Genomic DNA, 26224 nt, shown 5'->3' on the forward strand with positions numbered 1-26224 from the left:
ACCCCCCTCCCGTGGTAATAGCATCAGCTAACGGATGTTGAGGGGTGTTACTGCGGTTGTGGTATTATATTCAGAGGGTGCACTGTATGGCAACGTTATATTCAGAGGGCGCAGTTTGTGGTAGTATTATATTCAGAGGGCGCAGTTTGTGGTAGTATTTTTAGAGATGAGCGAACTTGCAGTAAATTCGATTCGTCACAAACTTCTCGGCTCGGCAGTTGATGACTTATCCTGCGTAAATTAGTTCAGCCTTCAGGTGCTGCGGTGGGCTGGAAAAGGTGGATACATTCCTAGGAAAGAGTCTCCTAGGACTGTATCCACCTTTTCCAGCCCACGGGAGCACCTGAAAGCTGAACTAATTTATGCAGGAAAAGTTATCAACTGCCGAGCAGAGAAGTTTGTGACGAGTTGAATTTACTGTAGTTTGCTCATCTCTAATTATTATATTCAGAGGGCGCAGTGGGTGGTAATATTATATTCAGAGGGTACAGTATGTGGCGGTATTATATTCAGGGGTACAATATGTGGCAAATTTATATTCAGGGGTACAGTATGTGACAGATTTATATTCAGGGGTACAGTATGTGGCAGATTTATATTCAGAGGGTACAGTATGTGGCAGATTTATATTCAGAGGGTACAGTATGTGGCAGATTTATATTCAGAGGGTACAATATGTGGCAGATTTATATTCAGAGGGCGCAGTTTGTGGTAGTATTATATTCAGAGGGTACAGTATGTGGTAGTATTATATTCAGTGGGTACAGTGTGTGGCGGTATTATATTCAGAATGTACAGTGTGTGGTAGTATTATATTCAGAGGGTACAGTATGTGGTAGTATTATATTCAGTGGGTACAGTGTGTGGCAGATTTATATTCAGAGTGTACAGTATGTGGCGGTATTATATTCAGAATGTACAGTGTGTGGTAGTATTATATTCAGAGGGTACAGTATGTGGTAGTATTATATTCAGGGGTACAGTATGTGGCAGATTTATATTCAGAGTGTACAGTATGTGTTGGTATTATATTCAGAATGTACATTGTGTGGTAGTATTATATTCAGAGGGTACAGTGTATGGAAGGTTTATAATCAAAGAGTATAGTGTATAGTAGTATTATATTTAGAAGATACAGTGTCTCTCAGGTTTATAATAATAACTGTTTTCATATAGAGGATGAGAATGCGCTGACATAGTGAGGAGACGTGTGGGCATCACATTCTGCAGAGAGAAGTTTTAGCTGGAACAAGTCCTGGCGGTATGTACCATCCGAATTAGATAAGGGAAGACTATAGAGAAGACGTCACCTGTAGTCACTGATATCATTGTACATTCTCCTCACTATAGAGAAGACGTCACCTGTAGTCATTGATATCATTGTGTATTCGCCTCACTATAGAGAAGACGTCACCTGTAATCACTGATATTGTGTATTCTCCTCACTATAGAGAAGACGTCACCTGTAGTCACTGATATCATTGTACATTCTCTTCACTATAAAGAAGACGTCACCTGTAATCACTGATATCATTGTGTATTCTCCACACTATAGAGAAGACGTCACCTGTAGTCACTGATATCATTGTGTATTCTCCTCACTATAGAGAAGACGTCACCTGTAATCACTGATATCATTGTGTATTCTCCACACTATAGAGAAGACGTCACCTGTAGTCATTGATATCATTGTGTATTCGCCTCACTATAGAGAAGACGTCACCTGTAATCACTGATATTGTGTATTCTCCTCACTATAGAGAAGACGTCACCTGTAGTCACTGATATCATTGTACATTCTCTTCACTATAAAGAAGACGTCACCTGTAATCACTGATATCATTGTGTATTCTCCACACTATAGAGAAGACTTCACCTGTAGTCACTGATATCATTGTGTATTCTCCTCACTATAGAGAAGACGTCACCTGTAGTCACTGATATTATTGTGTATTCTCCTCACTATAGAGAAGACGTCACCTGTAGTCACTGATGTCATTGTGTATTCTCCTCACTATAGAAAAGACGTCACCTGTAGTCAGATATTGTGTATTCTCCTCACTATAGAGAAGATGTCACCTGTAGTCACTGATACCATTGTACATTCTCCTCTCTACATCAGAGCTGTAGTCACTTGTCAGTTCTACAGTTAGGTCAGTGAAACTACAACTCCCAGCATAACCTCACCACTGCTCAAAGGGGTACTCTACTGGAAAACATTTTTTTTAATCAGCTGGTGCTACAAAGTTAAACAGATTTGTAAATTACTTCTATTTAAAAATCTTAATCCTTCCAGTACTTATTAGCTGCTGTATAAGCGATTCACAGGAAGTTATTTTCCTTTTTAATTTATTTTCTGTCTGACCACAGTGCTCTGTGCTGACACCTCTGTCCATGTCAAGAACTGTCCATAGTAGGAGCAAATCCCCATAGCAAACCTATCCTGCTCTGGACAGTTCCTGACATGGACAGAGGTGTCAGCAAATAGCACTGTGGTCAGACTGGAAAGAACTACACAACTTCCTGTGGAGCATACACCAGCTTATAAGTACTGTAAGTATTAAGATTTTAAATAGAAGTAATTTAAAAATCTGTTTAACTTTCTGGCACCAGTTGATATAAAAGTAAATGTTTTCCAGTGGAGTACCCCTTTAAGTAATTCTGGGAGCTGTATATTTCAATGGTGAAAACTTCTTTAACACTTTCCCATTCTGTGGCAACTGGTATATCTGATTATTATACTGGAATTTCTCACAATGCGCTACACCAGTGGTGTCTGTCACAACAGGCTAAAAACTTACTGAGGGGGGGGAGGTATGGGGGTGACACCATTTTCTACCGCACCGGGTGACACCAACCCTAGCAACGCCACTGACTATGGGGGAGATTTATCAAAACCGGTCCAGTGGAAAAGTTGCCCATAGCAACCAATCAGCTTGCTTCTTTCATTTTTAACAAGGCCTCTGCAAAATGAAAGAAGCAAGCTGATTGGTTGCTATGGGCAACTGGGCAACTCTTCCTCTAGACAGGTTTTGATAAATCTCCCCCTAAGAGACAGAACTGACAAGCCCCTCCACCTCAGCAACCAGATTATTACCTGCTTCTCTGGTGGTAGCCCAGATATCAATTACTGTATACAATGGCCCAGATTTACTAAAACTGTCTAATTCTTAGACGAACAGACTGCAAATGCGCCAGATTAGTTATGGTGTATCCAGCTGATTGATAAATCTTGTGCATGTAAAGACTGTCTCGTTTAAGTGTCTAAAACCATGCCTCTTTAGACAGAGCCCATGCCCCTTTTTAGACCTAACAGAAAAGTGTTGACAAAAGTGTCAAAAACACATAGTATATTAGACTGTTTTTGGCAGAATTGCAATAACATGTAAATTAAAGGGGTACTCCGGTGGAAAACTGCCAGAAAGTGAAACATATTTGGAATTACTTCTATTAAAAATGTATAGAATCATTCCTTTTAATCATTCCAGTACTTATTAGCGGCAGTATACTATAGAGGAAATTCTTTTCTTTTTGGATTTCTTTTCGGTCTGACCACAGTGCTCTCTGCTTACACCTCTGTCCATGTCAAAAACTGTCCAGAGCAGGAGAAAATCCCCATACCAACATATATTGCTCTGATCAGTACCTAAAATGGACAGAGGTGTGAACAGAGAGCACTGTGGACAGACAGAAAAGAAATCAAAAAAGAAAAGAATTTCCTCTGTACTATTCAGCAGCTAATAAGTTCTGGAAGGATTAAGATTTTTTTTTAATAGAAATAATTTCCAAATCTGTTTAACTTTTTGGCACCAGTTGATTTAAAAAAAATATTTTCCCCTGGAGTACACCTTTAATCTTTTGCTTGCTATAACTGGTCAGTGCTATGCATAAGCATAACAGTGATATCAGCGATCTACTTCTATGGTCTGCTAGAAAGAAGACCATATAACAAGATCCCCAAAGCAGCCCTGGAGCAGGTGAGCTGAGCTCCAGCCTCCATCTTGATTCTCTATAAGCCCCCTAATGCTTTAAAATGCTTCTGAAGGGTTAGCGACGGGTGATCACTGATGTCTACCATTGCCGGCCGGTCACACAGGCTATAAAGCGAGCAATGGCTCCTGCGCTTGCTTCGTAGTCTGTACAGGACTCAATACATACATGTACATCCTAGTGAGCCAATTACCAGGCAGCCAGGGCATAAGTTCTGCGTGTAACCCATTCATGCATGATTGTGTAATGATGAAAACCAAGCAGCTGGAAATGGAAAAGTGGCACACAGTACATTCATTTTGACACACATGTGCCAAAATTTCTATGTGCCTTTCGTAGAAGTTGCTGAAATAACTCTAAATTTAATTTTTGGTGCAACGCGCAACAAAATGTGCACCATAGACTGCGTTTATTTGTCTTGGTTAACGTCTTCATGATGAAGCCATGCTCCTTTATGTGTACCTGTTGGGGTCATTGGGAAATGGAATGGCGGAATCTTTACCCGGAAAGTGCATCTTGTTACTGTTCTACAATCTTTTACACTGCATTTCTTGGGGCTCTGTCATATACTTGAGTCTCGGAGATGCAGTATAAAAAAAAGAATATGCCCTTTACTACATATGATGTTATGGGAGACATATGACCTCCATTCAAGCAGTACATCAATAGAACTTTGTAATGACACATTTTATATTACCATAAAATGTACAGTAAAAAACCAAAAATTATTTGCGGAGGGGAAATTCATATAAAAATCCACAATTTTAGGATTACTGATTCCTGTCATTACCAGTGAGTGCCCAGCTACTGATAGTAGCCACCACTCACCGGCTATGAAGCGAGCACAGCTCCGGCACTTGCTTTATAAGCACTAAACACTCCAGGGCATACCTGTACGGGCTGGTGTATTTAAGACCAGGTAGTCAGAGCGTACAGGTACATGTGTAATCTAGGGGTTAACCTGTTTCAATGTGTGAAAATGTTTTCTATATTTTTTATAAGAGTGATGTCCAGTGTAATGGGTAAGTGGGGGCAGAGTTGGAGTCTCATTGGCTGGCGCTATGATAGGCTTACACTGTTAGGACATATGGTGCAGCTGTTTTAAGGAGGCCTTAAAGGACATGTCCGGTGCTCACTTTTCTAATTGTATCCATTACGGGCTGCAAAAAAAAGAAAAGAAACTTTCACTTGCCTGCCTACACTCCCCCAGTGCTCCGGTACAGGTGTTCGGTCCCCGGGCTGTATTCTTCTTACTTCCTGTTAACCCGGCACGTCACACAGAGCTTCAGCCTATCACCGGCCGAGGCAGGACATCGCTGAAGCTCCCTGTGACGTGCAGGGCTAACAGGAAGTAAGAAGAATACAGCCCGGGGACCGAACGCCTGTACCGAAGCACCGGGGGAGCGTAGGCAGGTAAGAGAAAGTTTGTTTTCTTTTATTTTGCAGCCCGGACCGGATACAATAAGAAAAGTGAGCACCGAACATGTCCTTTAAATGAATAATTATAAACTGCTTTGTACTGCACCACTGCTTATAGGAAAGAATACCTCTGCCATATACCTGATGGTACATAAATTTTTTTCTCTAGGATTTCTTATGAGCGCTTAAAAATATATACTGTATGGTGGAGATTTATCAAAACCTGTTCAGAGGAAAAGTTGCAGAGTTACCCATAACAACCAATCAGATCGCTTCTTTCGATTTTGAAAAGGCTTCTGAAAAATGAAAGAAGCGATCTGATTGGTTGATATGGGCGACTCCGTAACTTTTCCTCTGGACAGGTTTTGATAACTCTCCCCCTACGACTCTATATTAAATTGGAGACATAAATCCATAGATATTTTAATGAAACCATAGACTTAGAATGCATCCACAATGATGTACAATGCATTTTGAAAGTTTTCATATTATTTCTCTCTTTTTATTTTATTTTATTTTTTGTTCAAATCTATTTTCCCCCATCATTCTGCTCTCAATACCCATAATTATAATGTGAAAATAGAATAAATTTATCAAAAATTAAAAACTCAAATTTCGCATTGACATAAGTATTCAGACAATTTACTACACTTGAAATTTAACTCGGGGGGGGGGGGGGGGGGGGGGGGGTTCTCTCCTCCCTCGCTCATCTTTGAGATGTTTCTATAGGTTTATCAGAGTCGCTTGTGGTGAATATGAGTGCCCACTACTGAATAATTCTAATCCTCATGCAATACCTGTCTATACTCATAGTTATGCCATTCAGCAATGTATAGATGTTTTAGTACAGTGGTCTCAAACTGTGGCCCTCCAGATGTTTTAAAACTTCAACTCCCAGCAAGCCCGGACAGCCGTTGGCTGTCCGGGCATGCTGGGAATTGAAGTTTTGAAACATCTGGAGGGCCACAGTATGAGACCACTGTTCTAATTTAAATTAAACTATAGTATTTTTTTCCCCCCAAGTATAAGTGACTTTGAGTCACTATGATTATACATTATGGCATATGATCTTATCCAGACCTTATACAGAACAGCTACTGTTCAACATGACACGTAAATGAATTAATAGGAATCCTAATGGCATGTACATGAAGGAAGAAGATACAGTAAGTCAAGGGAATCGAGAAGCCATACATTTTATTAATGGGATAATTACTTCTTTAACCTTTTCCCTGCACACTTCTTCACAATGTCTGACACATCTAGTGCGAATGTCAGGAAAAAGTCTTTGAAGGTCAGTGAAACAATGAAAATGATGAATATGTAACAGAGGCATATGGCCCTAAAACCTGACGCATAGCTTTGTTATAGCAAATCCATTACCTAAGGACAGGGGTGAACTCAATGTAAACATGCAATTAAGAACTAACCCTTTAAAGGGTATTGGCATCTGATAACATTATGGCTAGTATATGGCCCTAGGCGGTCATGTATATAATAGATGTTCAGGTGACCGCTTTCTCCCCCGAACCCCCATATACTTGCACAGTAGCCTCAGCTGTGTAAGCATCTGTTTTCAATGTAGAGGGGAGAAAGCCACTGCTAGATTTTTCTGGGGGCAGCCTACACATTAGATGGTCAGTTAGTCTTGTAAAAATGGCCGGTTCAGCTATCACATATCTAATGTGCATGTCCAGTTTTATTATTATGATTGGTGGAAGTCTGACCTCTGAATCCCCCACTGTTCTGTAAAACATGAGGCACAGTTATGTGAAGGTTGGGGGGGGGGGGGGGGGTTTATAATGCTGACGTAAGGTGCAGTAATGGTGGGAGGTGGTTTGGTATACTGACATGAGGCAGAAGGCACATTAATGGGGGGGAGGCTTAGTATATAATGGAAATTTATTTATTTATGGGGCACACTGTGTCTGGCAAAATAACAACTCCAAGATAATGCCTCCTGTAGAGTCGATGTAGCTCTGGGATAACCATTATATATACAGTCATGGTCATAAATGTTGGCACCTCTGAAATTTTTCTAGAAAATGAAGTATTTCTCACAGAAAAGGATTGCAGTAACACATGTTTTGCTATACACATGTTTATTCTCTTTGTGTGTATTGGAACTAAACCAAAAAAGGGAGGAAAAAAAAGCTAATTGGACATAATATCACACCAAACTCCAAAAATGGGCTGGACAAAATTATTGGCACCCTTAACTTAATATTTGGTTGCACACCGTTTGGAAAAAAAAACCTGAAATCAGTCACTTCCTATAACCATCAATAAGCTTCTTACACCTCTCAGCCGGAATGTTGGACCACTCTTCCTTTGCAAACTGCTCCAGGTCTCTCTTATTGGAAGGCGCCTTTTCCCAACAGCAATTTTAAAATCTCTCCCCAGGTGTTCAATGGGATTTAGATCTGGACTGACTGCTGGCCACATCAGAACTCTCTAGCGCTTTGTTGCCATCCATTTCTGGGTGCTTTTTGACGTATGTTCGGGGGTCATTGTCCTGCTGGAAGACCCAAGATCTCTGACGCAAACCCAGCTTTCTGACACTGGGCTGTACAGTGCGACCCAAAATCCGTTGGTAATCCTCAGATTTTATGATGCCTTGCACACATTCAAGGCACCCAGTGCCAGAGGCAGCAAAACAACCCCAAAACATCATTGAACCTCCACCATATTTCACTGTAGGTACTGTGTTCTTTTCTTTGTAGGCCTCATTCTGTTTTCGGTAAACAGTAGAATGATGTGCTTTACCAAAAAGCTCTATATTGCTCTCATCTGTCCACAAGATGTTTTCCTAGAAGGATTTTGGCTTACTCAAGTTCATTTTGGCAAAATGCAGTCTTTCTTTTTAATGTCTCTGTGTCAGCAGTGGGGTCCTCCTGGGTCTCCTGCCATAGAGTTTCATTTCATTTAAATGTCAACAGATAGTTCGCGCTGACACTGATGCTCCCTGAGCCAGCAGGACAGCTTGAATATCTTTGGAACTTGTTTGGGGCTCCTTATCCACCATCCAGACTATCCTGTGTTGACACCTTTAATCAATTTTTCTCTTCCGTCCACACTCAGGGAGATTAGCTACAGTGCCATGGGTTACAAACTTCTTGATAATGTTGCGCACTGTGGGCAAAGGCAAATCTAAATCTCTACAGATGGACTTGTAACCTTAAGATTGTTGATATTTTTTCAACAATTTTGGTTCTCAAGTCCACAGACAGTTCTCTTCTCCTCTTTCTGTTGTCCATGCTTAGTGTGGCAAACACATATACACAATGCAAAGACTAAGTGAATTTCTCTCCTTTTTATCTGCTTTCAGGTGTGATTTTTTTTTATATTGTCCACACCTGTTACTTGCCCCAGGTGAGTTTAAAGGAGTAGTACATGCTTGAAATAATCTTATTTTTCTAGAAGAATTTCAGGGGTGCAAACATTTACAGCCATGACTGTATATATAGTGGTTATCCCAGATCTACACAGACTCTACAGGAGGCATTATCTTGGAGTTGCTATTTTTCCTTTTCTTCTTTTTCTGGTGAATACTGCCATGACTCAACTCTGCAGAATCTGCCAGATAACAAACCTATTTCTTGCACATTCTTCTCCTTTTTTTCTACCCTCAGTGCCCCAAACCATAAATTACTTGGTGCCCTGAATAGTATGCACAAGTAGGTTAGGGTGTTGGAGTAAGGGTAGGGGGATCTGGTGGTAGTGGGTAGGGAGTCGTCCGTCCCCCCCCCCATTAGGTAGAAGCTCCCAGTAGGTAGGTTATTATACCGCTATTGTGTAGAAATGCCCAGTAGGTAGCTAGGTAATTCCCCCTCCTCTATAGGTAGAAGCCCCAACAGGTGGGTAGGTAGTGAATTCCCCCTCCTATAAGTTTAAAGGCATGTATGTGGGATTTTGGTCTATGCATAGTGGCATATACTCAGTATAACAGTCTTATCCAGTCACTATATGATAATGATAGTGGTCAAGATGTGCTGGAATTATTTGTCCCATGTATGGTATTGTTACTGGTCTCTGTGTAGTGGTGTTATTGGTACATCATTGGTATTATGGTATTAATTCACAGCAGTAGTACCCGTATATACTCGAGTATAAGCCGAGTTTTTCAGCACGATTTTTCTGAGAGTGAACTCTCCACCTGCAGTGGTCTTCAACCTGTGAACTTCCAGAGGTTTCAAAACTACAACTCCCAGCAAGCCCAGGCAGCCATCGGCTGTCCGGGCTTGCTGGTAGTTGTAGTTTTGAAACCTCTGGAGGTCCGCAGGTTGAAGACCACTGCGGCCTTCGACATCATCCAGCCCCCTCTCACCCCCTTTAGTTCTGTACAGTACTCGCCTCCGCTCGGCGCTGGTCCGGTGCTGCAGGACTGTCCGGTGAGGAGGTCGTCCGGTGGGATAGTGGTTCCGGGCTGCTATCTTCACCGGGGAGGCCTCTTCTAAGTGATTCGGGCCCGGCCCCAGAATAGTCACGTTGCCTTGATGATGACGCAGAGGTACGTTCATTACCAACGTCCTTCTGCGTCATCATCAAGGCAACGCCTCTATTCTGGGCCTGAAGCGCGGAGAAGAGGCGCCCCCTGTGAAGATAGCAGCCCGGAACCACTATCCCACCGGACGACCTCCCCACCGGACAGTCCTGCAGCACCGGACCAGCGCCGAGCGCAGGCAAGTACTGTACAGAACTAAAGGGGGTGAGAGGGGACAGGATGATGTCGAAGGCCACAGTGGTCTTCAACCTGCGGACCTCCAGAGGTTTCAAAACTACAACTCCCAGTAAGCCCAGACAGCCGATGGCTGCCCGGGCTTGCTGGGAGTTGTAGTTTTGAAACCTATGGAGGTCCGCAGGTTGAAGACCACTGAGGGCGGATAGTTCACAAGAGGATGATGACAAGAGGATGATGAAGGGGGGTGTGGGATGATGACAAGGGGATGATGAAGGGGGGTGGGGATGATGACAAGGGGATGATGACAAGGGCATGATGAAGGGGGGGTGTGGGATGATGACAAGGGGATGATGAAGGGGGGTGGGGATGATGACAAGGGGATGATGAAGGGGGTGTGTGGGATGATGACAAGGGGATGATGACAGGTGATGATGATGAGGGTCTGGATGATGACAGGGTGATAATGATGAGGATGTTAATGACGGGGATCTGGATGATGATGGGGGTCTGGTTGATGACAGGGGGGGATGATGTATTTCCCACCCTAGGCTTATACTCGAGTCAATAACTTTTCCTGGGATTTTGGGGTGAAATTAGGGGCCTCGGCTTATACTCGGGTCGGCTTATACTCGAGTATATACGGTAATATGTTGTCCTGGTGTGGATTCTCTTACATTCAGTGATGGTCAAAGTGGCATGTTATGAATTATATAATAACTGAACATAAACCCATACTTGTTTCATAATGATCTCACTGATTTCCAGTACAGACATATCAGCCTTCTTACATTCATTCTTCTCCCATATGATCGCACTAACTCTTTCGGATGTAGGACTTGTGCCATGCAGCCAATAAAGGTGATTCTACAGAACAAAACATAAGATGCCACAGGTTAACCCAGTCAAATAAACCAGTTGACCCCAACTTTTTTTTTTTTATTTGTCACTTCTGTTGTTAGGAGTTGCTATGTTGCTGGTGTATATAAATGTTTTTCCAAAGAGCTCAGGCTGGCAAAAAAAAAAAATAATAATATGGGTACTCACCTTCCAGTTTCTCCACTTCTATCTACTGTTCCTTGAAAAAAACAAACACAAAAAAAAAACACCTTTCCTACAATACCTGCCACCCCCAGTGTTTTTCCTGAACAATAATTCCCTTTAAACACCGGTGCATAAACCCTGTTTTTTTAACCTGCAAAAATCCACCAAATATGAAACCATAACTAGAGGTTTGAATCTACCTAAGGAGGGGGCCGCCTTTTTTTTTTTCTTCCCTTTTTTTTTTATTGTGCTTTGGGGAATATGTTCAGAAAATGTGAATCTAAAAGCAAGTACTTTCATGATCTTCCTTTCATGTTTTGTTTGTAATGTTATATGGTTATTTGTTCAACATGTAAATAATAAAATGGTTAAATGCTAAAACAAATAAAATAAGTTTTTATAAATGTAAATACACATGTAAATATGTATATAAATGTAAAAAGAAATACAGTCAGTAAACAGCTAATTTTTACCCATCAGTTGAAGCCACATAAAAACTAGGGGAGCAAGAGAAAATCAAAACTAAAATGCCGACCTTGGTTCTTAGGAGCTGTAGTGATGGCAGATGTAACATACAACATATATTACCTCTCCCTGCTAAAGAGGACTATGATGGCTCTGATAGAATGTAACAAATTTCAGTTGCCCAGACTATGTCTAAAGCTAAGGAAAGGCAGCCATACGTAACAAAGCTTAATTTCTTTGGTTTTATTGGCAGTGCTATTTGGGCACCTTCTGGCAATAAATTAGAGTACCATATAACTGTATTGTTTAGACTTTTTATAGTAATCCAGAAATGGAGGGATCAGTAGAAAGTACCATACAGGGCATCGATAAATGTATATCTGGCTCTGCAAAGGATGTCTTGTTGCAGTATAAGAAAGAATATGCCCTTTACATATGGTGATATAGGAGACATACCATTTTCTTTCCACCTACTGTACTGTGGTGGCCCAGTACAGGTGTCAGGGACCGACCGGGGGACAGGAAGAGTGAGCCCTAAACTGACCCTAAAACCGCTCTCCCTGCCTACTTGCCCATCCACCCTAACCGGTGCATCGATAACTGGGCGCCGTTCCCTCCCTGAGCTAAAGTGCAGGGGCCTAAATAAAAAACACATACTAACAAATAGTCGGTCACAAACCAGAAACATAACAGGAACATAGAACTCTGTAGTATAAAGTTCAGAGGACACCGATCAGAGAGTTAGTACAGAGGACACTATATCAGCGGACATGAACAGAGGACACTATAGATAATTGGTCATGAACAGAACTCCAAAGATCTGAATAAAGAACTAATGAACATATAGGGGGAGATTTAACAAAACCTGTCCAGAGGAAAAGTTGCTGAGTTGCCCATAGCAACCAATCAGATCGCTTCTTTCATTTGGTTGGTTGCTATGGGCAACTCAGCAACTTTCCCTATGGACAGGTTTTGATAATCTCCCCCATAAAGTTCAAAACACCAGACAGGAAATCGGATAAGTCTGCACATACTCCAGAACAAACAGAAATAATCCCTCTCTTGTCACAGTTCGAATCTCTTTTGCAGTCCTGGCGTAGGAAGAACTTCTCCTGGTTCGGGAGGATTAATATTTTAAAAATGACCCTGCTACCCAAGCTGCTCTACCTAATACAGACGCTACCCATACATATTCCCTCGTCTTATTGACGCTCACTGCAGAGTAACTTTGGCTCCTTTGTGTGGGCGTGGGGGTGTTCCCGGATACGCCGAGAGACACTATTTTGCCCAAAGGAGGTCGGTGGTGTGGGCCTGCCAGACTGCCGCATGTACTATCTGTCGGCAATGCACGCACGTCTGCTGGACCTGCTGCATAATGCCGACTCTAAACTTTGGGTGCGTATAGCGCATGATATCTCCCCTCTCGCAGTGGCGGGACTTCCGTGGCTCTTGCCCCCACCGCCGTCATCCTTATCTCAGCTATCATTCACCACGCGTCAGACACTCTCGGCCCTTCATTGCTCGGCGTCCAGTGGGTCTATGGTTGACCCCAAAGATCCGTTGCTTCCCGTAACCAATCACCCAGATTTCCCCCCTGGAGTTACTGCCCGCTCCTTCCTAGGTAGGGAGGGACCATTACCGTTACGTTTTCTTCATGTGCTCTCTCCTTCGGGTGTGCTTCCTCTTTCTGACCTATGTACTGATGTGATCTCTAGACCAAGTAGACATTTTGAGTATATACAACTGAAACACTTCTATCCCCCACCCTTCTGTGTCCTTGCCCATTGTTGAATGTGTCGTGATGGTGTTCTGTCTTGTCGTTGATTTCTCTTTCTAATCTATTTTTCTGTCAGTCAGTGGTTCTCCTATTGATAGAAGCCTAGTTTAGGGTCTTTCTTTGTGACCTCAACTGTTGTGCACCCTAGGCCCTCACCTTTCGTGAAAGGGTGGTTGATTGTCGGGGGTGATCTCATCTCCTATGACCAATATACTTTACTATGATTACTTTTGATAGGTGGTAAGACCTGTTCATCATACCTAGGCACTGTTCGTGCTATATTATGTGTTACCAATTATCGAAATGATGTAATAACAACAGAAATACTCATCGGTACCTTCTTTTCTTAATAATGCTAGATGTCTTGGTAATATTGCTTGTTTCTGATATGTAACTGGTCATGCGTGTTTTTCTGGAATTTATGATATGACCAACGTATATTGTTCCTGTTCCCATTTTTTTGGTCAGTTTGTATGCTTATTTTAGCACTGTCCTGCAGTCTATATCTGACCTATTGTTCTTAATACCTTTGTCCTTGTTATTCCTTATTTCTGTTTTGTACTCTTTATTTTAAAAAAAACAATAAACTTTTAATTGGAAAAAAAAAAAACAGAAATAAGCTTAATCCCCTAGAAAAACCTCCGGTAGACACAGGACTAACAATACACTTTGAGAGGGGATAGGACAGGTAAATGGGATCTATTGCTAAACAGGAATTATCACCAGGAGTCCCCATGGAACGGTAACAGGGATGCAACATAGGACACTGTTCACACTGGACACACAAACTGGACACTCCACTAACGAAGTAGCCATTAATAATAAATCCAAATAGACTACTGGCCAGTGGCACACTCCACAGTGTGGTCAGAATGCTGGCCCAGTAGGAAAACAGAAATATAAAACACAGAACTTCATAAGAACTGACACAAGAGAAAACATAGTGTGAACGGACACATAGCAGAAAATCCTAAAACCGACTATACAAACATAGAATAAAATCCACTATAAGCATGCCACCTAACCATGGCTAAAACCAGAAAATACAAAGTGCATGCTAAAGCAAAATAGTAGATTAAAAGCTCAAACAAAGAGTGTTTCACCAAGAGCTACATGCAGCATGTCCAGCATCTTAGCAAGTCAGGATATAATGAAGTCAATCACCAGCCCAGAGGCTAGACTGGGCTGACTTTATATAGACACACCCTAGGAGCTATTGGCTGAAAAAGCCAGAGGCATTAACTATTCCCTGACCAAGGAACATAAAACTGTTCACACACAAGCAAATCCAAATGGCTGTGTGTGAACACAGACATAGACAGACACGACAACAGGAGTTCCTCTCCTGTACCCTTTCTGTCCAGTGTGGCGGACTCTATTTCAGAGCCCCAAGTCCACCTTCATTATATGTGCCCTAAAGGGTTAAGTGACCTATGTTATTTATTCATTTGTCTGTATAATGTTCATTTGCCTTTAAATGTTGTTACCAAGTCCTATGTAACCAGGGAAGGTGTCATTGACCAGGTGACTTGTGTGGTGACCCATAGGACCCCTCAAAATTGCTCCATTATAAACCATGGGAGGAGCTAGCTTAGTGAGTTCTGTTTTAGCTGAGGAGCAGTACAGTCAAGGTCTGGTATTCTGAAGAGACCCAAGGCCTAACCATGCAGCCACACTTCCAGCAACCAAGTTCCCCTTCAGGTGAACGTCTGGTAAGCAGTCCCAGGGGTGAAGTCTAGTCAGTCAAAGTCAAGTCAGTCAAATCTGCTAAAGTCAGCAAGGGTCTGCATAATTCAGTCCAAGCCCGCTACAAGTCCCAGAAAGCCCACAGGTCTCCTTAAGTCACTGGTCATCTCCTTGGGCCTAACTGAGCTGTAAAGACTATTCCATCCGTCTACCTAAGTAAAGCTGCCGTTGCATCGGACTGACTATTTGCCCCGCGCCTAGCCCAGGAACCAGCAGCCATACCTCGGGTGGTGTAGAGGATAACCATGCCCTGGCACCATGAATACAAGGGGTTAATGCCATCTGCCCCTAGGGTAATAACATCTGCCCTTCATCACACCCTCACCACAGTGCCTTGCAAGTAGCTGCTGTTTCTCACTGGTGACTTCAAGCAGCACATCAATATTCACATCTTAAAATATGTCCTAAAAATGTGGGTACATACCCTGAGGCTGAAAACATGTCAATTCTTTGTTGTTTTTTTGGAATGCCATTTGGAATGTTTTTTTATCCTTTTTTTGAGACACAGTTTTTAAAATAAAATGTCTTGGATAATTTTGCAGACAATTTATGGGGGTACAGCAAATAGCTCTTTGCAAATGAGACTTTTCCCAATATACAAATGAATATTTAGGCACATAAACAGCCCAAATGAATAAACAGCCCAATTGAATAGACATTTTCCAAATGAATACAATAGCATTCAACGAGAAAGAAATTGCAATGTTTTTGGCCTTTTTTGAGACATAAAACATCCAACATTGGGCTGTGTTGTTTCTTGTTATGTCTCGGTTCGACATGTGTCACAGTTCTGTTCAACTGTACACTAGACCACTTTGATTATGTTCTACCTAGGGACAAAAATGTAAGAAAGAATCAAGTTTTCACTGTATGAAAAATGTGTCTAAAACTTAAACATTATGCCAACATGCCCCCCTTTCACACAGAAATTAAAAACTGTCTAGATGTTCTTACAGCATCATATTTATGTCATAGATATCATGTGTCAGAATCTTGGTGAAATATACATAAAGAATGTGCAAAAACAGACTAATAAATTCTCTACTGTGTGCTCACATTGCCTTATCCCAACCTTCTTAGGATGTTTTTACTTTATCCAGAACTATTACGTTTCCCTTTTGTTTACTGGTCTTTATCCCAGTCTGTCCAGGCTCTGTTGGCCTATCTAGGTTATCAAGAGAACAATAGTGTTGTCAATGTCATTCTGTCCTTCCGATCCTACACCGATTACTATAAGACTACCTTGCAGTTTCTTCTTTTTCCACTGTCATTAATATGTTATCCAATCAGGATTGATAATGCTTTGTGTTGACTGCTTATAGAACTACAATCTTTTGCATTTGATTTCTAATAGCATAGAACTGAAGAAATAGAAAATCAACAAAAAAATGTAAAACAGGTTTTTCATAAATATAAAGAGATAAATTAAAGAGATAACATCTGTTTAATAAATCATACCACAGTTTTCATTCTCACCAGCTGAAATATATCCTTTGCTGGAGACTTCCTGCTGCCTCCAGCATAGTCCTGAGAGAGGTCATCCTCACTGTCACTCTCACATGAAGATCGGCATTGAGGTCCATGCAGTAAGTCATCTAGAAGCATATCTTCTGTCTCAGATCCTTGTCGAGTACTTTCGGAGTCCTGGTGAGAGACTGTGTAACTTTGGGAACTACAACTTACACCAGACCTGGAGCCCTATCGTGTAGCAAAAGAAGAAATTAAACATTCATATTGTCAGCAAATGTATTGCTTTATATAACAGTCTAATATCTAATATAAACAGACAGACCGTAACTTATATGACCTAATATATTATCTTATGAAGTGGGCTACAACCCTATAAAACACATTATAAATTAAGAGAACTACATGATTGAGGAGAAGGAAGTCTGTATTAAGGGGATTAGGTCTGAGGTCTTTATTACAAACAGGCTAATCTGGGGTATGTATTTTAATGGAAAACTGTCACTAAACTCCCCCACACTAACCAGAGGTACTGGCTGTTAGTGCGGGGGATGCTGATCAATATGCTGCCTATCATGCTCGGATCCGTCTCGCCGTTTGCCTGTTATCTTCATTATTATTGATATGCAAATTATCTTCTAACTGGCACAGGCGGGGTTACAAGGCTTCATCTGACACTGTGACGTCAGCGCCGCTCGTCCACAGCACCGCCCGGCTTATGAATATTCATGCCCTCCCTCCCTCCGCCTCTCCCTCTCCTCCCCGCTCTGTACAGGAAGCAGCCTCAGCGCAGTGGAGTCCTTTACAGAGCGGGGAGGAGAGGGAGAGGCGGAGGGAGGGCATGAATATTCATAAGCCTGGGCCGTGCTTCAGACGAGCACCACTGACGTCACAGTGCCAGATGGAGCCTTGTAACCCCGCCCGTGCCAGTTAGAAGATCATTTGCATATCAAGAATAATGAAGATAATGGGCGAAAGGCTGGATGCATCCGGGCATGGTAGGCAGTATATTGATCAGTGTCCCCCCGCACGACCAGCCAGTACCTCTGGTTAGTGCGGGGGAAGTTTAGTGACAGTTTTCCTTTAAGGAAGTCTGGGGTATGTATTTATTAAAGGGGTCTGGAGGGCTGTAGGAGGCCCGGAGTATGTATTTAGGGTGGCTTGTTTAGGGGATCTGGCATTGGGTAGCCTGCATACATAATGCATTAACATACATGGTTTAGACTATTTCTAATGGAGGTAAGAAAATCCCTGAATACTGTGCTGAGGACCCTGTACTGCATGGAAGTCCTCTGACATCACTTTACAGAATGATACAATTTTATTGTTGTCCTTTACAATGGGTTTTGGGGAGCTAATTTCTCTTCCTCAAGTAAGAGAAGAAGATCGGTTATTTGAGGAAGGGGAATTAGCTCCCCAAACCCATTGTAAACAAGGTGAGCAACGTTTCATTCTCCTGCTCCATATAGTATCACCCTATGAACCTCTCTATTTGCCTCTCTATTAAAGGGTCTACTGTATGTATTTATTTAGGTGTCTGGGGCTGCATATAGGGTTGCCACCCTGCCGGTATTTTACCGGCACAGCCGGTATTTTCATCTACATTCCGGGCTGTGCCGGTAAGTTTGGATGAAAAATACCGGCCATGCAATGGCCGGTATTTTTCATTCACTGACAGGGGCGGACGGAGCAGCATCCCCAGAACAGCACTGCTTTCATGACCGGCCGTACAATGCCCAGGTCTGACACCACCAGCCTGTGACAGGGAGAGCTCCGTGCGATGACAGGAAGAGATTGTACAGTGCTGGGGAGGGGGCGTGACCTCCTGTCTCCTCTCTCCCCCTCCCCCGCCTTCTCTCTGCCCCGTGCAGTTTTACAACCCTCCATAGGCAGAGCAGGGAGGGGAGAGGCCGTGTATCCTGTCTCCCTCTGCTGCGCAGGACGGGTGAGTGTCTGTGTATATATGTGTCTGTCTGTATATATGTGTCTGTATATATGTGTGTGTGTATATATGTGTCTGTCTGTATATATGTGTGTGTGTATATGTGTCTGTGTATATATGTGTCTGTCTGTATATATGTGTGTGTGTGTATATGTGTCTGTGTATGTGTCTCTGTGTATATGTGTGTCTGTGTATATATGTGTGTGTGTGTGGGGGGGGGGGGGGGGTAAACTGCCTAATCTGGGGGACAACTATGCTCCTAATCTGGGGGACAATTATGCTCCTAATCTGGGGGACAATTATGCTCCTAATCTGGGGGACAATTATGCTCCTAATCTGGGGGACAATTGTGCTCCTAATCTGGGGGACAATTATGCTCCTAATCTGGGGGACAATTATGCTGCCTAATTTGGGGGACAGCTATGCTGCCTAATCTGGGGGACAGCTATGCTGCCTAATCTGGGGGACAGCTATGCTCCTAATCTGGGGGACAACTATGCTGCCTAATCTGGGGGACAACTATGCTCCTAATCTGGGGGACAACTATACTGCCTAATCTGGGGGACAACTATGCTCCTAATCTGGGGGACAACTATGCTGCCTAATCTGGGGGACAACTATGCTGCCTAATCTGGGGGACAACTATGCTGCCTAATCTGGGGGACAACTATGCTGCCTAATCTGGGGGACAACTATGCTGCCTAATCTGGGGGACAACTATGCTCCTAATCTGGGGGACAATTATGCTCCTAATCTGGGGGACAATTATGCTCCTAATCTGGGGGACAACTATGCTCCTAATCTGGGGGACAATTATGCTCCTAATCTGGGGGACAACTATGCTCCTAATCTGGGGGACAACTATGCTGCCTAATCTGGGGGACAACTATGCTGCCTAATCTGGGGGACAACTATGCTGCCTAATCTGGGGGACAACTATGCTCCTAATCTGGGGGACAACTATGCTGCCTAATCTGGGGAAAAACTACCTGGCCCTCCACAATATTTTTAGTTTCTCATGTGGCCCCATGGGATAAATAATTGCCCACCCCATTCCTCCTCAACCCCGGACATTCCTTAACCTGGAGCCGCCCGGGGAAAGGAGAAAGTGAAGACAAGAGACTGGTGAGACCTCTCTGCAAAATTGTGTATTTAATGCAGTGTTTCCCAACCAGGGTGCCTCCAGCTGTTGCAAAACTATTACTCCCAGCATGCCCAGACAGCCTTTGGCTGTCCGGGCATGCTGGGAGTTGTAGTTTTGCAATAGCTGGAGGCACCCTGGTTGGGAAACACTGATTTAATGTTTTAATGTGTGAAACTATCTGCTGCGCTCTGTATCTAATCCTGTCATGTGTGATACTGTCTGCTGAGCCTGTATATCCAAATCTGTCATGTGGGATATGAGCCTGTGTATTTAATCCTGTCATGTGCGATACTGTCTGCTGAGCCTGTGTATCTAATCCTGTCATGTGTGATACTGTCTGCTGAGCCCGTGTATCTAATCCTGTCATGTGTGATACTGTCTGCTGAGCCTGTGCATCTAAATCTGTCATGTGTGATACTGTGAGCTGAGCCTGTGTATCTAATCCTGTCATGTGTGATATGAGCCTGTGTATCTAATCCTGTCATGTGGGATACTATCTGCTGAGCCTGTGCATCTAAATCTGTCATGTGTGATACTGTGTGATTAGCCTGTTTATCTGACGTTGCGCAGGGGGACGTCACTCGTCATCAGAGAGAGCCAGCGTTGCTGTCGCGCACCACCACTACCGCCGCTGCTGGCATAAATAGGGTTTTGGTAGGTATTCTCTAAATGTAAATTTTTGGTGCGATATAGGAAAATTCCCCCCGCATATATATTGTATCCCTCCAATCCCCTATGCCATTTCTTAAACCCCCCTCCCATCCCATGTGCCATTTCTTAAACCCCTGATCCCTCAGCCCCTGTGCAATCTGGCCCCTCCCCTTTTGTAGCTCCACCCCCACATAGCCACACCCATGACCGGTATTTTTCTGAGGGAAAGGTGGCAACCCTAGCTGCATATTCTAGAGGGCCTGGTATATGTATTTATGTTGTTTAGGGTATCTAATCCAGGAGAGTCTGTATATATAAAAAGGGTCTGGTTTAGAATCTGTATTTTTTTTGGGGGGGATGGGGGGGGGGTGTCTCTATTTGTCTCTCTCTTTTAGGGGGTGTGGTCTGGGGTCTCTACTTGTTTACTGGTTTGGCTGCAGTAAGTGGCTGGTGTGTGGTCTGTACTAGTTTAGGAGCTCTGCTCTGTAGCCATTATTAATTTAAGGGTTCTAATCTAGCGATCAGTTGTGTGCCCTTTCCCACTTCCAGCCCCTATAGACTGTAAATGAGTGTTGATCTACAAGATCAACAATTGTTTACACAGCAGCTCAGGCCATTGGGTGCACAAATATTATGTTTTATTTTCTCTGCTTAATTTTCTCCGCTTAGTACTATGAGATAGGGACAAAGGATGAGACAGATGTACACAAATTGGAGCATAGTGTTGGATCAAATGTGCTTTTAAGAGAATTCCTATTATACTCTGAGAATATGGCATAGTACAACTTGAACTTTTTTAGGTACATAAAAAATATCTAAAATTATTGTATTATTTCATTTAAGTGTCCCTGCCATTTCAATTAAATGTTGATATGTCAAAAGATGTTTTAAAGGGCAAGGACACTTAAATGAAATCTAAAATAATGTATTACATTTTAGCCGAGTAAAGGCAGATTGTTATCTGGAAAGAAGCCACTGAGTGTAAACATTTAGCTGATAGCTGGACCAAAGACTTTTCTTCTAGAATAGATATTTCATCTATGAACAATCTTTCAAGAAAGAATATTGTTAGAATGTTCTTAAATTGGTTGTTTGTTCTGTGCCCAGTGTCATTGATCATCTATGACTAGTCTGAACAACTGTAAATGGGCAATGTGGATTTAAATGTGTATGGCTGTGTCGGCGATACAATTAGGAAATTATTGCTAGTTTAACATTTGTTCAACCACCAGCCTATGTTTTAATATCCCCTTAAGGACCCAGCCCATTTTCACCTTAAGGACCGGAGCATTTTTTGCACATCTGACCACTGTCACTTTAACCCCTTAACGACGCAGGACGTATATTTACGTCCTGCGCCGGCTCCCGCGATATGAAGCGGGATCGCGCCACGATCCCGCATCATATCGCGTGGGTCCCGGCGCTAATCAACGCCCGGGACCCGCGGCTAATACCACACATCGCCGATCGCGGCGATGTGCGGTATTAACCCTTTAGAAGCGGCGGTCAAAGCTGACCGCCGCTTCTAAAGTGAAACCGAAAGTATCCCGGCTGCTCAGTCGGGCTGTTCGGGACCGCCGCGGTGAAATCGCGGCGTCCCGAACAGCTGATCGGACACCGGGAGGGCTCTTACCTGCCTCCTCGGTGTCCGATCGACGAATGACTGCTCCGTGCCTGAGATCCAGGCAGGAGCAGTCAAGCGCCGATAATGCTGATCACAGGCGTGTTAATACACGCCTGTGATCAGGATGAGAGATCAGTGTGTGCAGTGTTATAGGTCCCTATGGGTACTATAACACTGCAAAAAAAAAGTAAAAAAAAAGTGTTAATAAAGGTCATTTAACCCCTTCCCTAATAAAAGTTTGAATCACCCCCCTTTTCCCATAAAAAAAATAAAACAGTGTAAAAAAAATAAAATAAACATATGTGGTATCGCCGCATGCGTAAATGTCCGAACTATAAAAATATATCATTAATTAAGCCGTACGGTCAATGGCGTACGCGCAAAAAAATTCCAAAGTCCAAAAAAGCGTATTTTGGTAACTTTTTATAACATTAAAAAATGAATAAAAAGTGATCAAAATGTCAGATAAAAACAAAAATCATACCAATAAAAACTTCAGATCACGGCGCAAAAAATGAGTCCTCATACCGCCCCGTACGTGGAAAAATAAAAAAGTTATAGGGGTCAGAAGATGACATTTTTAAACGTATAAATTTTCCTGCATGTAGTTATGATTTTTTCCAGAAGTGCGACAAAATCAAACCTATATAAGTAGGGTATCATTTTAACCGTATGGACCTACAGAATAATGATAAGGTGTAATTTTTACCGAAATATGCACTGCGTAGAAACGGAAGCCCCCAAAAGTTACAAAATGGCGTTTTTTTTTCGATTTTGTCGCACAATGATTTTTTTTTCCGTTTCGCCGTGCATTTTTGGGTAAAATGACTAATGTCACTGCAAAGTAGAATTGGCGACGCTAAAAATAAGCCATAATATGGATTTTTAGGTGGAAAATTGAAAGGGTTATGATTTTTAAAAGGTAAGGAGGAAAAAACGAAAGTGCAAAAACGGAAAAACCCTGAGTCCTTAAGGGGTTAAGCATTAATAACTCTGGGATGCTTTTACTTATGAATTTGATTCAGAGATTGTTTTTTCATGACATATTCTACTTTAACATAGTGCATCATTTCTTCCCAAATTTCATGAAAAAATACAAAATTTAGCATTTTTCTAACTTTGAAGCTCTCTGCTTATAAGGAAAATAGACATACCAAATAAATTATATATTAATTCACATATACAATATGTCTACTTTATGTTGGCATCATAAAGTTGACATATTTTTACTTTTGGAAGACATCAGAGGGCTTCAAAGTTCAGCAGCAATTTTCCAAAATTTTCAAAATCTGAATTTTTCAGGGACCAGTTCAGTTTTGAAGTGGATTTGAGGGGCCTTCATATTAGAAATACCCCATTAATGACTCCATTATAAAAACTGCACCCCTCAAAGTGTTCAAAATTACATTCAGAAAGTTTGTTAACACCTTTAGGTGTTTCACAGGAATAGCAGCAAATTGAAGGAGAAAATTCAAAATCTCAATTTTTTTACACTAACATGTTCTTGTAGACCCAGTTTTTACAAGGGGTAAAAGGAGAAAAAGCCCCCAAAAATGTGTAACCCAATTTCTCTCGAGTATGGAAATACCCCATGTGTGGACATAAAGTGCTCTGCATACGCACTACAATGCTCAGAAGAGAAGGAGCCACATTTGGCTTTTTGAAAGCAAATTTTGCTGAAATTGTTTTTGGGGGGGCACATCTCATTTAGGAAGCCCCTATTGTGCCAGAACAGCAAAAGAAAACCCCCATGTGGCACACTATTTGGGAAACACCACCCCTCATAAAACATAACAATGGGTACATTGAGCCATTACACCCCACAGGTGTTTGACAAATTTCCGCTAAAGTTGGACGTGAAAATGAAAAATTCGATTTTTTTCACAAAAATGCTGGCGTTACCCCAAATTTTTCATTTTCACAAAGGGTAATAGGAGAAAAAGCTTCCCAAAATTTTTAACCCCATTTCTTCTGAGTATGGAAATACTCCATATGTGGATGTAAAGTGCTCTGCGGGTGAACTACAATGCACAGAAGAGAAGGAGCGCCAGCGTTTTAGTGAAAAAAAAAAAATTATTGTCCAACCTTAATGAAAATTCTTTCAACACCTATGGGGTGTTAAGGCTCACTATGACTAGTCTGAACAACTGTAAACAGGCAATTTGGACCTAAATGTGTATGGCTGTGTCGGCAATAATATTATGACACGATTGCTAGTTTAACATTTGTTAAACCACCAGCCTACTTCTATCTAATGTGGATGACTACTTTTTGCTGTTTGTTGGGGAAGGGCTACAGTCATTGACTTCATAAAACGATCCTCCTCACAGATTATGAAAAGTTGACATACTGTACCTGGCTGAAAAAAGATTCATCCTCTGAGTCCACTGGGCTATCAGATTCCTGGACATGATTGTTTCTTTCTAATGATGGTTTTTCCTGCAGAAAATTAAAAGGTCCTGATCATTATATGTCAATAGTAGTCATTGAATTGACTAACTGCAACATAAGTCATTCAAAACAACTGTTTGCTAAGATTAACAGATCATCGTTTAATAATAAAGAAAAAATCTTTCCTGTGCAATATATTTACAGGAATAACCTTGGTACCTGAAGAAGAAACCGATTTGGTTTCGTAACGCATACTATGTCTTTTTGCCAAATCTTTTTAAAAGTATTTTTTAAGCTTTTTTTGGACTACCTCTGTGGCAGCGCCCGTGATCCTCCATTGGAGTGTGTGATATTGTGGTCTATTGTACATGCCTGGGAGAGTGTGGAGGAAGGAGCAGCAGCCCTACATGATTATATCCTTAAATGTGTTGTGCCGGTATTTTGCACAACCATCTTAGGTGAGTTGATCCTTGGCTCACTTATTTTATATTGGATACATCTGAAGGCATCACACCAGGAAGCGCTCCTGTTTCTCTTTTGTTACAATAACCTTTGAAGCCTACAAGTAATAGATATAAACTGATACTTTTTCAAGATAGAAGACTGGAAAGAAAAGGGAGTACCAAGTCCTTGTTGAGACAAAAGAGATCCCAAGTAATAGGATGACAAGGGTAGTTTATTACTATTACCCCCATTTTTTGGAAGCTGTTTAGGTAGTAGGGGAGTACATAGTGAGAAATCAAACAAATTTTGTGCCCACAGTCTTTCTAATGCTTATATTTTAATACTTTGCCACTCTCAACGTTATACCATATCCACAGGATATGCCATGCATGTCTGATAGATATGTATACGATCTTTGACCTGCATTTATTTTAAGAATTGGGACTCCTTGACTCTTTTCTTTCCTGATTGGGAAGCCACTGCTCAACATATCCAGACAGGAAAAAAAAAAGAAAGGTGGCTACATGATGCATTCATTTGTATGAAGTATACAACCAGCCAAGTTGAGTTGGGAATACCTCTTTAAAAGAGACAGACCACAAGGTAAAAATATATTTAAATAGTCATATGTGTACAAAACATGTTTTACAATGTGCTTTCTCTTCAAATACGCAAAATTTTAGAATGTTATTAATATGCCTGAAAGATCATCTTATCCTCTTCATAAAATATGACTCAAATATCACAACAGTCCAGAAAGTATCTTGCTCATTACAATATTTGTTTGCATAGTAATTATAGTGCCATCATTATTTAAACAGACTCATAAATTACTTCCAATTTCAATTTCCTAAGGGAAGAAACATATTAATTTTTCACACCATATCCCTTCGGTTCATCAGTTACTTAAAGGGTGATTGAACCGTCCTCACAAAGAAGATTACGCATGGAAGATACTTTCACAATGTACGCTACATTTCACTGAATATTTAATGGAGGCACATAGTTAATTTTTATTGTAATTGCTAATAGTCTGATAGTATCGGTTTTAAATGTCATAAATGCAGAGAGCGCACACTGCATTTTCATTGTTTCTTTATAGCAACATATAGTAAATACAGCGGCAAAGTTTGTTACAATTGTCGCTTCTTAACCCCTTAAGGACCGAGCCCTTTTTCACCTTAAGGACCGGAGCGTTTTTTGCAATTCTGACCACTGTCACTTTAAACATTAATAACTCTGGAATGCTTTTAGTTATCATTCTGATTCCGAGATTGGTTTTTCGTGACATATTCTACTTTAACTTAGTGGTAAAATTTTATGGTAACTTGCATCCTTTCTTGGTGAAAAATCACCAAATTTTATGAAAAAAAAGAAAATTTTGCATTTTTCTAACTTTGAAGCTCTCTGCTTGTAAGGAAAATGGATATTCAAAATATATA

General features: G+C 41.7%; 1 protein-coding gene across 13 annotated transcripts in view; it reads right to left on the minus strand.

The window, feature by feature from the left end:
- PHTF1 (putative homeodomain transcription factor 1) overlaps positions 1-26224 on the minus strand; it is a 250128-nt gene that overhangs the window by 67794 nt on the left and 156110 nt on the right. For 12 of the 13 annotated variants that reach the window (XM_056558326.1, XM_056558332.1, XM_056558329.1 and 9 more), the window contains 3 exons: positions 24303-24386; positions 16578-16817; positions 10826-10954 (listed from right to left, as the gene is read on the minus strand). In XM_056558326.1, coding sequence (XP_056414301.1) covers positions 10826-10954; positions 16578-16817; positions 24303-24386 — 453 coding nt within the window. The remainder of the gene's footprint in view (positions 1-10825; positions 10955-16577; positions 16818-24302; positions 24387-26224) is intronic. The other variant, XM_056558327.1, reaches the window with a different exon arrangement.

The sequence above is a fragment of the Hyla sarda genome, chromosome 2, assembly GCF_029499605.1.
Source record: "Hyla sarda isolate aHylSar1 chromosome 2, aHylSar1.hap1, whole genome shotgun sequence".
NCBI classification, from domain to species: domain Eukaryota; kingdom Metazoa; phylum Chordata; class Amphibia; order Anura; family Hylidae; genus Hyla; species Hyla sarda.